This window comes from Stegodyphus dumicola, chromosome 1, assembly GCF_044657685.1.
Source record: "Stegodyphus dumicola isolate Sdum_Otavi_A_Nest chromosome 1, ASM4465768v1".
NCBI classification, from domain to species: domain Eukaryota; kingdom Metazoa; phylum Arthropoda; class Arachnida; order Araneae; family Eresidae; genus Stegodyphus; species Stegodyphus dumicola.
Window position 1 is genome coordinate 174,821,689 of NC_140768.1, and position 14,404 is coordinate 174,836,092.

Below are 14,404 nucleotides of genomic sequence, written 5' to 3' on the forward strand. Positions count from 1 at the left end.
CATTATCCTTAATTTATGGACATGAGTGTAATTATGTACTTTAGTTTTGATGAATATTTTAAAACTAAATAGCTAATTTGCCATTATTTAAATACATGTTTCTTCATTTTACTAAATCTCAGTTAAATTAGGTTTTTATTTAAAATTTAATTTGTTCACATCCATTACTAAGTGCTTCACCACATTTGGATTGTAACCACTTTTCTGCTAATTTTTTTGAGTTGGCAGTTCATTTTTTAAAATTCATTGTATATTACTGTATTTTAACTGTTAATGCTTTTTGATGAATTTTCCATCTGCTAGGTGGACTAAATCAGATTTATATTATTAACAAAAACCCTGCTCTCTCCCTGTTAAATTTCATTGTGTTGATATTTAGAAAACTGACATTGCTTTGATTTTTGAGTCATTTTGATTGTTTAGTTCTTAACAATATTAAAATAATGAGAATGAATTTCATTTCTTTCTCTGTTTAATTACTCAATACATGGCATGCAAGCTATCAACTGATTCATTATAACCACATAATTGGTAGAAAAACTGACTTCAAAATAAAATTTATAGAGCAATAAAATCATCAATATTAGTATTAAGGTGCATAACTCTGTTTTGCACTCTTTTGGGATATTTTGCTGTTATTACCATTGCTTTTAGAGAATTTGCATATCAATCAATAATACAATCAGTTCAAGGAAAAGTTTTAAATCATTCTTTACATAAAAGGCAAATAACTGGAGTACATACCGTTTTTTTAAACAATACTCCTAGTATTAAATTTTGAAATCAGATATAGCATCTTTATGTATATATATATAATCTCCCTATCTAAGCAGAATTTTTTAGCAAGGAAAAGAGAAAAAATACTAATATATATCCTAAGTTAATAAATAAAAGGTGGCATTTGGACTTAATATTGATTTTTTACAGCATTTTAATTAGAGAAAAACGTGTGAAGAATGATGTCTTGGAATTTTATACAGTGAGATACATTATTCTAATTATGAACAGACTTTGTAAAGATTAAACTCTATTTTGCTTAGACAGTATCTATCAGTTATAAAAAATTTCCTTTAAAACTAATCAAATAACATTTGAAATAAAATACATTATATAACAAACACAATAAATACACTCTAATGTTCCTTCCTTTTAAAATAAATTGATTAGAACTTAAATTAAAATAAAATATATTACACAATATATTATCGTAACATATTTGGCTAATCTGCTATTATATAAAAATCATATAATCATATAAAATTCATATAAAAATTCATTTTTAATACAATCACTTAAAAGAAAATTGGGTTTAATAACTCTTTATCATCCTATTCATTTTCTGTTCGTTTATCTTGTTCATTTATCCTATTCATTTCTTTCTCTTTATATATATATCTGAGCCATATGTAAACATAAGTTATGGAGGTACAAAGAAACACAGAAGATTTCCTTTTGTTCCAATTACATCTTTATTCAAAGTATGGAATCAAGGAGTTCCAAACACATTCTATTTCGAAGTTTGGTTTTGGTCAAAATGACTCTTTTGAAAATACCCTTTCAGTAGTAGCATTGCTTATTGATAAACTGTAAATTTCTAAAGCAAACGCAGCTATGTGCTTTTAAAACAAAACTGCCAAGAGCATCTTTAATTTTAAAAGCTTGACTCCAAAATAATGAACCATCATTCAGAATTCAAGAAAGAAAAATACCATTGCAGTTAATGTTGAGTGGTTGTCTCCAGTAACTTTCAGTTATATCTAATCTAGACTGATTTGCAAATTCCAAGGGAATTAAGAATTCATGACATTTTTTATAAATAATATTTTGAGATTCCATTGGAATTTTATTAGCTTTATTTGCCATACAAAATGAAAAAGAATAACCAAAGTCAACATTTTGTGTTTGTAAATAAATAGACATACAGGTCATGTCAGCTGTGATATTTATATATTCAGGCTAAATTATTCTTTTGAGTGTAGAAAATCTCCAAGTTCTCTGAAGAATTTACAGTGATTAACATGGTCACATTGGAAAAGTAAATCGACTCTTTAGACTAAAAAGTATCATGAAATAGGTGCTATGAATGTCAAATGCAGCTCATTTGTTAGATTTGTATGCATTTTATGGTGTTCTCTAGCTAGATATTCAGTACATACTGATGAAGCAATCTGGAAAGTAAGTTTTAAAGACTCCCTTTCATCAAGAATTATTTTAATGCATTTGCTCCTCACTAGTATTTTGCGTGCAGAGATGGAAATTAACTGAAGTGAATCCTTTCCATCATTTATTCTCTTATATAAATCTGCATAAGACAGCTTTCTTAAAGCAGACAGGTGACCCTAATTAAAAGTTTCTCTAATCATGCAATCTAGATTAGATAATAATTCTTTGAATGCATGTGAACCAGCCAAGTACAGAGAGTGGCAGATGCATTTAATTAATAACAATTTTGAGATATCATCTTTAATAATGTAAAAAGTAAATGCTGTACTGGAATAGATTAAATGCTCTATCAGTCCCAAGAGCAAAGCAATGTTTTAAATAAACACTAATTTTATTGAAAAAATCTTGTACATGATATACAACACATTGCCAGTAGTCTCTACAACTTCAGCGCATCCTAAAAACTGTATTGTTATTTTATTTTCTCTTTCATTCAAATAGCAGACATAAACATAGAGATTTGCAACATGATTCATCTGTAGACTCATCAAATGTGAGAAAAAATGAGAATTTATAAATTTCAATTACTTGTTCTTTGAGGAATTGAGGTAAAATAGCTTTCTTTATCAATGCGATTCATTTTGTCCCTGTGTAAGTATCAGAACAAATTTGACGGCATTTCTTTCTTAAAAATTTTATTTAAATAGTCAGTAGACCATATGAATGGATAACAAGCAACAAATACAGAAAGTTTCAATTGAAACTCATTGCTCATGTTTTCAAATTATGTTTTTGTACTACTCTGTGCAGGATTTGTTGAGAGTTTTGGTTATGCTATAAAGAAGTACCATGTTTTATTAAGTCAACTTTGTATGCTCTCAGTTCACATTTATGCAACTTGCAAAAAAGCTTTAATCTTGTCCATTTTCATTTTTTTGAGCCAGTTCCCAAGCATTTTGAAAGTGGGTGTTTAATTTTTTCACAGTACTCATTAATGCATTAGTTAAAACAATCAGACAAATTTTGCATGTCCACTCACTGATCATTAAAAGATTAAACAAAACAATCAATCAAACCATGAAAATACCAGTAACTAGCACTGAAAATTGTTTGCACCTGCTCTATGATATCAGGTTTCCCAGATGCCAGCTTCTATTTAAGCCTAAATAATGTTTTTTATTACAAATTAATTTTAATAGATATATTATTTTAACACATAAGCGTTTTATGATATACTAACAATCATTTAATGTCACAAAAAGTAGCACAAGAAAATGATGAAGCAGCAAAAATTTTGGGAAATCACAAATACACAAATTTTGTATATGTATAGAATATGCTTATATAACAAAATAGTCTAAATAATAGTAATATGAACTTGTTACCTCTATAGTCAAAGTCCTAGTTTCAATTTCTTTAGCAATCTGTGACTTGGCCATAATTGTGACATTCGCAACACCAATAATAGTTGCAACAATTGGCATGTAAACAACTGCAGATTTCCCAGACTTTATCTAAATAAATGAATGATAGGTTTTAGATTAGTAAGAACATTTAATTTGGTATAGACTTTGAATAAAACTCTACTTATTATGAGGTACAGATACAGGTTCTTCTTCTTCAGGACCAAAATAATAATAATAATAATAATAATTTTAAATTCTAATTTGAAATGATAAGGTTCTTAATTGCATAGATTATAAATAAGAAACTAAAGGAAAGCAATTTACTAACAATGCAATAACTATAGCAATTATAGGTAATAATATTTACTTTTATTATGTAATATTATGACAATATGATAGTAAATATTGCATCTTTTTACAAAATATATATATATAGCAGATTATAGCAAGATAAAAGTCCTATCAAAATTATCTAAATCAAGATAAAGGTCTAAGAGAGCACCTTCAATGCGCATTTAATTATCTAATCACAATAAGTCACTACATCTCCTTTAACAAAGCACAAGATTTTCCATTTTAAAATTTAAAAACTGAATATGTAATGAAGCTATATCATAGACATTTTCTATTCTAATTAATGCAATTTGAATTCCATTGCATTCAAAGTTCTAGATAAACATTATCTAACATACTCATATCTCAATTTAATTAAAATAAAATATTTCAATAAGATAATTATTTAATAATATTAGATTATAATTATATATTTATTATTATAATATAATGATTCAATATTCATTATAATATATGACTGATTATAATATAATATATTGAATTATTATAATATAAAGGATGATATTACTTAATAATGCAAGATATTATATTCAACAAGTTGATAAATACCATGGCTGTATATGTGGGGGGGAGGCATCAAAAAGCATGTACAGGACTCTCAAAATCAAGCTGATAACTTCTAAAATGTGAATAGAATTACACAGCTCTCTTTCAGAAGACACACTTACCCTATCATTGTATCTATTTTGTTGTTCCAAGAATTCAGCCTCTGAACAGGATATACCTCATAGAAAGAAAAGGGCAGAGTTACTAGCTACGAACTTCCAATGGGAACTACTATCAGAAACTCTTTCTTACAATGGCATAAGAGCATATGAAAGATTTCAATGCTCACAATAGCTTTTAGTTTGTCTAAAATGATCACTAGGCTCGCCAGTACACTTAATTGGGGGGGGGGACTCTAGAGTGACAAGCCTTCCAAGATATACTGAATAAATTTTGGGCTAAAGTCTTATAACTGTTTAAAAAATTTAGTATTTAACATACTTTCCTATCAACCATTTTCAACAAACACTGACACCAAATAATGTGATTTAGCTCTAATAATGTAAAAGCGTAATGTCACAACACAATCATTAGATCTTCACATTATTTTTATGTATACCGATTAATTCTTAATAACCCAATTTAATTTTGTAAAGAAACTATAAATTAACTGTTATTTATCTGTGCAGAATTCAACATCTAGTATGGTTTTCAATATCCAGATTAATTTTACTCCTCAATATTAGTGTCATACTAATATTACTTATTTATTATTTAATGTGAGTCGATGCGCATATTTTTATGGCTATCATTTTCTAATAATGATATGCTCACAAAATCAGTACCAATGCAAGACTAAAATTCTATATTCATAAGCATAATTAAAATAGGTCTACATTTTTGTTTGCATTATAAAAATGTTCTTATGTCTTTTGTATTCCTTCTTATATATACTACCAAATTATTAGATGTAGTAACTATAGTTCTTAATCAACAAAAGTATACAAACCAGATAATCTAAATGAAAAAATGCATTTATGTATTATTAGTAAAAAAATAAAATTACTTACAAAAATTAGATGATGATGCTCCTCAGATGATGTCCGTGGGTCATAAGATTTAACATCACCAAATGGTTCAACATGGACAAACTTATAATGTGGTGAGATTCCTAAGACTATAACAGCCTAAAAGTGATTTTAAAGTGATTATTTCTTATATTGAGATAATAAAAATATTTTTCTTAACAAATAACTTTTTAACAAAATTTAATTTTTCATATATAGGATCAAGCTGGATATATCAGAAAGCATGTATTTCCCATTTAGTACCTTATATTGAAATCATACTTTGAGTTTTATATTGTATGTTTGAAACACAGTTGTATTTCATCCAAAATAGTACACATTAATAAGATATTCAAAAGAACTCTGGATGGCTGGATTATATGCAAAAGCAGCCTATCTGGATATTTTAAAAATCTAGATAACTGGATGTTCTTTTCTGCTAGTAAATTACATATTTGTTAAATTATATATTTATGTATATTATTGAACTATACCCTGAATTATAATTTATTGAAATATTTATTTATTTATTTATTTATTAGTGAGGAAATTTTATTTTTTCTTGCACCATATTTTATTTCAAAACACATTACAACATTAAAAACATACTATACATACTATACTGTACATTAAAAAAAATACTACACTTTCCATGATAAAAAAAATCACATACTAATATAACATACTTCCCAAAGATGAGGGTGTGACATCGTGGATGCTTCAGTGGGAACGGAATCAACACTGGTATTGGTGATGCATCACTTTTTAATCACACAACATATCACAGATACAACATTAATACATTTAAAAAACTTTAGTAGATATCCGAGCTGGTGACACGATCAGAGACGTTAACAAAGATGGTACTCGTCATCACTCGAAGAACAAAGTCTCCACACCTCAGCTCGCTGGCGGAGCTTCCCAAAACTCTCTCTGACAGGCGTCTCACAGAAATCTCATCTCTTTATGCATGCGTATTCCTCAGTTAAGTCGTTGCCATTCACAGTTCTTTAAATAAGGTGTTAAAATGAATTATAGTACTCGTAGTGTGAGGAGTTTGCTAACGACGTTCTCTCTAGTCAAGAGCATCATAGGTCTTTCTAGTAGAGTTCAGGAGCGTTTTTTACAAGGGAAAGTAACTGTATTGTAAGTCAGAAATGCCCTGAACAAAAGGGAACTAACATAACGCTACAGTGTTTGTTAAGTATACCTTTATAAAAGCAGAACCTGCTTCAACCAAGAAATCATTAACAGAAGTAAACAAAGTACAATGAACCAACACAAATTACATAATTACTTTTATATTAATTTATTCCATTTCTACAGGCTGAGAATTTAATGAAAATTTGAGGCCAATGAATAAAAAATAATTCAATAACTTCTTAAAAAATGTGCTGTATAGAAGTTTCACTGTATTTTCTTCATAATATGAAAACTATAGTGAAAATGTGGCTTGTATTTTCCTATCATTTACTTTTTCTAATTCATCTACATATATCCCATGCAACCCACACTATCACTTTTTCAGTTTACTATATTTTGAATTCCAAACTGATTTGTTTTTCATTATAATTTTTTAAAATAATGCCATAATTTGAGCTACCTTTAGATACAGATGCATGATCTGTTTTAACTCTTACCAGCATCAAAAAACACTATGTACAGTGATTTAGGAATTTCAAAATCAAACCCTCCCCCGTTAAAATATTTGATTGTTAACCTGACTTCTATTTTTTTTTTTTCCAGTAATACAGACTTCTTATTGCAATTTGTTTACACGTTTTTATACAATCTGAAAAGTTTCAAAGTTCCAGCAAATTTTGGAGGATATATGTAATTGTGTCTTTTAAATTTATCATAATTAGCAATAATTCTGCTTAAGGTTTCTAAAATGTGTTTAAAAATTCTTCATACATTCTTGTATCAGAAGTTTTCATGGGTTTAATCTTTCCCACATTTCATATTAAATTTGATTCATTATAATAATGTGGCATAATTTTGATTAGAAATGGTGAATATTCACATGTTTGCAAATTTATAAGATTATCAGTTCAGATATCAGATAAACCAAATATGAGCACAGGCTTTATGACTCCTAAATTACTACTACTAGGCTTGTTTTATATGACTAATACAGGAGTGTGACAGTCTTCAAAGATTTTAATCACAGTTAATAAAGATCAAGAAAAATTATATTAATATATTTTAGATTAGTAGATTACAAAATTGAACTCAAAATTAAATTTCTGAATTCTTGAAATGACAGATTTCAAAAAAGCATTTATTTAATTATGACAAAGCATTTATATAATTGATTTATTTAATTATGACAAAACACTCAAAGACCATCTACCTAAGGCAATAGATGCCTTTGCAGCAAACTTTCTAACGTAAACTGGGTCATATATACACTATACATGAGGGAAACCATGAAAATGCCCATGCAGCCAGCTCACTCACCATGATTTAAATGCACTAAACTTATCAGTGTTCAGTGATTTTACATTCAGCTGCTGGTGAACCCAAGATTTCAGAAAATTTTATCAAATGATGGTTGGAATTTAGGAGAGATGGTTTTTGTTAGCTGAATTTGGCACTTTTGCTTAATGTAACTCAGTGCAACATATGTCAAAAGAGTTTAAGATTAGTGGGCTCAGACAAACTTGTGTGCCATTTCAAAACCTTCCTGCAACATGCACCACAACCTAAAAGGTTAAACTGATAATTATGCCTAACAGGACTGTGTTATTCTTGTGCAAGCATTTTAAACATTTACCTTATTGATTAATTTTATTGTCTCTGAAATTATCAACTTTGTTTTCACACTCAAGATCAGTAGTTTTTTTAATGTTAGATAAAGAAATACTTTTCCTTACAGCCTGCACTAGATGTTATAATTCTCAGTGTTTTAATAGTACATTTAAATGAACACATAAAAATTTTAAATAAATGTACATATACATACATAATCATGTTACCTCTCTAAAAACTGGAATTAATGGAAAAGTATCAAACCTTTCTTTGGAGGGGGGGAAGGAGAGAGAAAGGAGAAGAAAGAAAGGGAAGGGAAAGATATCACAATAGATATTTAATGAAAGTCTACAAATATGAAAAAAAGTCAAATTATGTATTACTTAAAAGATAAAGAATGCATATAAACCTATTGCATATATATACAAATAAATGAGAAAACTGCTTGTAAACAGCATACTGTAGAAAACTGAGTCAGTTGTTAGTGTAGCAATTAAAAAAATAAATATAAATTAATACAGTCAAAAGTCGTTAATCCAGACTTGTCGGGACTTCAGCGATTCCGGATTATCGATTTTTCCGGATTATAGATCATCAGTTTAAATCTCGTAAGATGGCATGCAGAAATTCTAAAATTAAAAATATGAAACCGTAATTTATGAAATAAAGAACAATTATGATATAAAGGGTATCAAAATTTAGAAAAAAAAAGCTTAATATTTATTTGTTTACTTTATTAAACATTTCTTTCAATGTAAGTTGTTTAAGTTGCTTCGTTTTATGAGATAATACTTTCTCTTTAATTCTATAGAGAGACATAATTTCTTGTTCAATTACAAAGTTCTGCTGTTCAAGTTCCGTAATTGCTGTGCCGAGAATACCGACTAACTTGTCAAACGAAATTTTTTCGTTTTCACTAACCTCTCTGTCACCTTCTTCATGTCTTTATCCATTTTTTGCAGCAATTCCACTTTTTGTTTGATGGACATTGGAACATACTTTTGTTTTGTAGATCCTTTGGGAGCTCCAGTATCGTAAATTCTATTTGACATAATCGAAAGTTCAAGTTTACTTTTATAAAATTGCTCTTACAGTCTGCAAAAAATAATAAGCCGGAAATAATTCAAAGATTAAGGAACAACGCAATCATCAACATTAACTGAAATAGATAATTTTAGCTTATACGGTCCGTTATACATAAAACGAGCAAGCGAAAACGCATTCCGTGCTTGCGCACACACATATGCGCAGTCGTAAAGGTCTTACGCACACGCGTAAACGCCTATGCGCATGTGTCAACTCGGCGCATGCGCAGAAAGTTTTTAGCTTTGAGATCTGGATTATGGGTGTCCAAATTAACGACTTTTGACTGTAATACCATACTACAGAAATAATTCTCTATAATTAACTCATTAAAGACGCTGAAACAAGAAACGTTGAAAAATACATGATATATGATACTGTGTTATTATGTTATGATACTGTGGATACTGTGTTACAAAGATGTTGAAACAATACATGATACTGTGGAAGATGATGTTTAAATGTAGAGCAAACAAACCTTTAACATTTATGATTTGTATGTAGTAGAATTAACAGAAAATTGAGGAATTACATAAATGGAAAATTAAGTCCAAATTGGTAAGTTTGACTTAAAAGTAATTCCAATTAACAAACAAGGAATTTAAAGGAAAAAATTGCCATAAATAAGGACAATTTATTTGGATTGAAATTATATAATTGCCTAAATGTGTATAATTTAACTGATTTACACATTACCTTCCACAGTATCATGTATTATCTTTATACTTATTTTAAATACTTGAATTAATTCACTATTAGTAGCAAAGAAATATATTTTGAGTTTTCATGAAATATTTTTAAGCATAAGTGTACTTTATAATGAGAATATATTAAAAATAGCTCATATTTTTTACTAAAAATAATATTGTAAATTTACAATATTGTAAGTTTTATTTTGGAAATACTTTTTTTTAATTGATTTTCCAATACTTGATCCTGAGAATTTCATGATTCTCTCTAAATATAAATAGAATTTACGATTTTCAATAAAAAGATATTAGAGAATAAAATAAGAAAATATCATATTTTCAGTTAAAAAAAAAATATAATAAATAAATAGGTGAATTATCTGAATTTTGCATTAAAAATAAAGACAGAATATGTTTTGGAAATACACTTTTCCCAGCCCTGGATCATGATGATGAACCTGGTTTTCAGTATAATTAAAACTAAATAAAATCTTTGAATGAAATAATATTTAAATATAAAAACAAACAGAACAGTTTAATTTTATGCACATACTTCTATTTCAAGATGAAAGTAGTTGAAGATAGTGATTCTAATTCCTATCTGTTCTCCAAAATTGCATTTAGAAGGCATTTCAACTACCATAGAAAAAGGTTTGGTGAAAGAAAACTGTAAAAGAGAATCACAATAGTATTTAATCTCTATAAATACTAAAGTATATGCAGATATTTGCAACATATACACAGCAAGGGAATCTCATAGGAAAAAATTATAAATAAATTTAAACATTCTTCTATGTTAAAATATTAAGCCACTTTAATAATATTGTTCTTAAATTTTATTGTTTACTTTCATTAATATTTTTTCTTGGAAAAGAAAGTTGTAATATAAAGCAAAAATTCCCAAAACAAAAACTTTCCTTTTAGTTATTAGCATCAAATTCACTGAGATTGCAGAACACTGAAATAGAATTACAAGGAATTATCACGTTCTACCAAGAGACTCATATAGCATGTCCAATAGCAGTCGGAAGATTCAGAACTGAAATTTCAGTGAATTCAGCAGGCACAGCCAAATTTTTCGTGGTTCCTGTGTCTACAAATGTATCTAAAATGAATAGAACTAAATGAACAGAACTAAAATGTGGTGGGTGATAATGCATTGTCTTTTAAATTTGTTCAATTAGGAAAAAATTATTTGTTCAATCCTTTTTTCAAAGGTCTTTTAAGAGGTAGATGGGTGAATCACAGTGATCACTTTTAATTTTTTGGATTCTCTACACTTAAAAACATTGAATCTGGAAACCTTTACTTTACTTTACCAAACATTTCTACAGCAGTGACTGGGATGCAAGATGAAATTTGAAGGAGTGCAACAAGGAATGGTTTGTGGCCTTAGACAATATGCTATACACGCTGTACTTTATAGGTATAAATTTATTTTGTATCAGAGATATAACATTTGAAATTGGCATAAACATTAATCAAACACTTGTGGATGCACAGAAAAGATTGGGAAATATTTCTCTGTAACAACATTATAAGAAGAAAATTTTAGCTTGTTTACAACTAAAGTATGATAATAACAATTAAAAAAGTATAAGGACTTATAAATAAATTTATTTACATGGATACTGGACATACTTTACTATACTTTCTCTTTTATTAAATTACAGAAAATGGCAATATATAAATTTATAAAATAAAAATATTAAAAAATATAAAGCACTAAAATTTTAGCCAAATGGTTTCAAACGGTACTAGCCCACTGATTATTAAGTACCTGTACAGGACTTTGAAGTAAACCAAATCCATTAGCACTATTCATTCCAAATGCAGTAATTATCCATGATGTAGGTGCAGCAGGAACAGGTATATTGAATATGTAATGCCCAAGTGGTCTGCCAAAAACAAAACAAAAATTGTATAACTAGCATTAATTCTATTAAAATTATATATATATTTTTACATCATATGAAATTAATAACAAAAGTTGCTAATTAAATCATTAAACACAACAAGAGAAAGAATAAGTTAAACCAGTTTTCCTTTATTGGTGAGAGGAGATTACTATAGAAGCATGGAGATGAAGCATAAAGGTTGTTAGTAGTTAGCTAAAATTACCACACAAAAAATAATATAAATGACTGAAAACAAATTTTTCTAAGTTTAAAAAAAAAAGGTCCTTCCTAACACAAAACTAATGACTTGTTTACCTCCTGAATTTTAATTTTAAAATTTAATTGGAAGTTATCTGAAGGATAAAAATTAAGAAAAGATTATGATAATAGTAAGCTAGACAGTGCATTATGAATTTCTGTGAAATAGAATAGAAACTGTTTTTACACACACACACACACACACATATATATATGCACAACAAAAAGCATACCCTATGTTTACATCCCTCCACATCCAAGTATTATCATACATTTTTTTAATCCTGTTAATTCTTGTACGCTGAAACTCAGGAATGTTTATCTGATTTTGAGGAGGACCTAATAGAGTAAAAGTTAATAATTATAATTTAAACTATTAATGCATTTCCAAAACAATGTAACATTATTAATTTTTTTTTTTACTTACGACTAGCAGCTCTGCAAAAGACTGAGCATGAAGGTCCCAAATGGGTAGCATGACAATAATAACATATTGCATAAATAAAACATATTACATCATTATCAGAAGTTACATACAAGAATATGAAATACAAATATTTTAAATATTTTATCATCACTCCTATTTTAATATCAAATCCTAAATTTAAAATGGGAGGAATTTTAGTATTTAATAAGGATTAAATGAATCATATTTAATGTACACCATAATGTAAATCCCATAATACAAAGAATAACTTTTTCCATTCTTTATCTTGTTTTTATTGCAGAGTCAAAATTATATTAAAATTTGAAGGGCTGTAGAATAGTTTGTAGGACAGTTTAAGAGAACAGAAAAATCAAAACATATACGATTTGGTTTGATATAATCTTCAAGCATTGGGAATTGGTAAATGGGTATTTTTCAATATATAGCTGATTTGTTTTAAGAGAAATAGAGAAATAATTATGAGCTAAATTTCCTTTTCATCAGATATTGAAAACTGAAGCACGTTAAAAACAGATATAAGTGAATAGGAAGCAAGAGTATTCAGAAGGCATATGCTGCAATATGAAGTTTATTTTTTTAACTAAAATATGTTAGATTCTATTCCCTTAATAACCTGTTTAGATTACTACCCATCAAAATAATATAATTTATCATGATAAACTCATCTTTTTGATGAATGAAAAGTGAAGGTCAAATTCTTATTATCTTATTCATTAATTAATCTTTTGCAATATGTTTTATATTATTTATAGAAAAATAATCACTACTAATGTCACCAAATATTGATAAAATATAGTTGGACCTTGAGCAAAATGCTACTATAAAATTTATTTATGCATATGCTCATAAGGCTGTGCATTTTATAATGCCAGTACTACATACAGATATTACACGAATTTTATAATGTTGCCAAAAGTAAATATTTTTAAATAATCAGAAATATTCACTTCTTAATGAACATAAAAATATATCAGTACAATTTCAATTTATATTTCATTTTCAGCTTTACTTATGTTTTGATTATGGTACAAAATAATGGCATTTTTCACGTACAGAACATTTTAATCTGAAATTTTAATCATATTGTATTGGTCCTCGAATGTCCCAGCATATACACAACATTCTCTTATTCAGAGTCAAATTTTGGTCAAGAGGTGGAAGGGCTAGGTTTTCCAGGTCCACAATATGACCTTTTCATAGGTAATCTACTATTTATCCCCAGTTATCAACTGGTTCAAGAAGGGCTCAATTTTGTTCCAAGCAAGCAGAGATGTGTATATGATGACTCGATCATCCAAATTCTTCTGACTTAATTCATGTGGCATGCATCTTGAATATTTCCATACCAATCCTATCTTCAGAATATGGCCTGAAATGGTTTGCTGACCTGAATTAAGTTTTTCTGCTGTCTCCGATGTTGTCAAAAAAGGACCTTGCTCTAACATGATCTAACAACCTCGTTGTTAGTCAAAGGTGGTCGCCCAGAATGTGGCTTATCAGAAAGGTGGAAATAACCTGTTTCAAAATTTTTTAAATATCTTTTGCATGTCCTATCAGAAATTGTACCTTCACTAAACACTTTCAATAAATTTCTACTTGCTTCTGTAGCATTTCTTTCTTGTTGAAATTTGTATAAAATACAAAGGCATAAATGAATTTTAACAGTAGCCATAGGCACACTATCGCTTCACACTTCAGACTAACATGAATCAACTTTGTTTTAGTAATTTGCTACAGTAGTATGTATAAATTAAGTGATAAAAATAGAGACCCGAACATGTGCCAAAAATTTTTTAATATT

At 28.2% G+C, this 14,404-nt stretch overlaps 1 protein-coding gene across 7 annotated transcripts in view; it reads right to left on the reverse strand.

Annotated features, from left to right (window-relative positions):
• Positions 1–14,404, reverse strand: part of LOC118190646 (CD109 antigen-like) — a 418,585-nt gene that overhangs the window by 54,236 nt on the left and 349,945 nt on the right. For all 7 annotated transcript variants that reach the window (XM_085823099.1, XM_085823094.1, XM_035361392.2 and 4 more), the window contains 5 exons: positions 12,389–12,494; positions 11,780–11,897; positions 10,553–10,666; positions 5,480–5,596; positions 3,549–3,677 (listed from right to left, as the gene is read on the reverse strand). In XM_085823099.1, the coding sequence (XP_085679225.1) occupies positions 3,549–3,677; positions 5,480–5,596; positions 10,553–10,666; positions 11,780–11,897; positions 12,389–12,494 (584 nt within the window). The remainder of the gene's footprint in view (positions 1–3,548; positions 3,678–5,479; positions 5,597–10,552; positions 10,667–11,779; positions 11,898–12,388; positions 12,495–14,404) is intronic.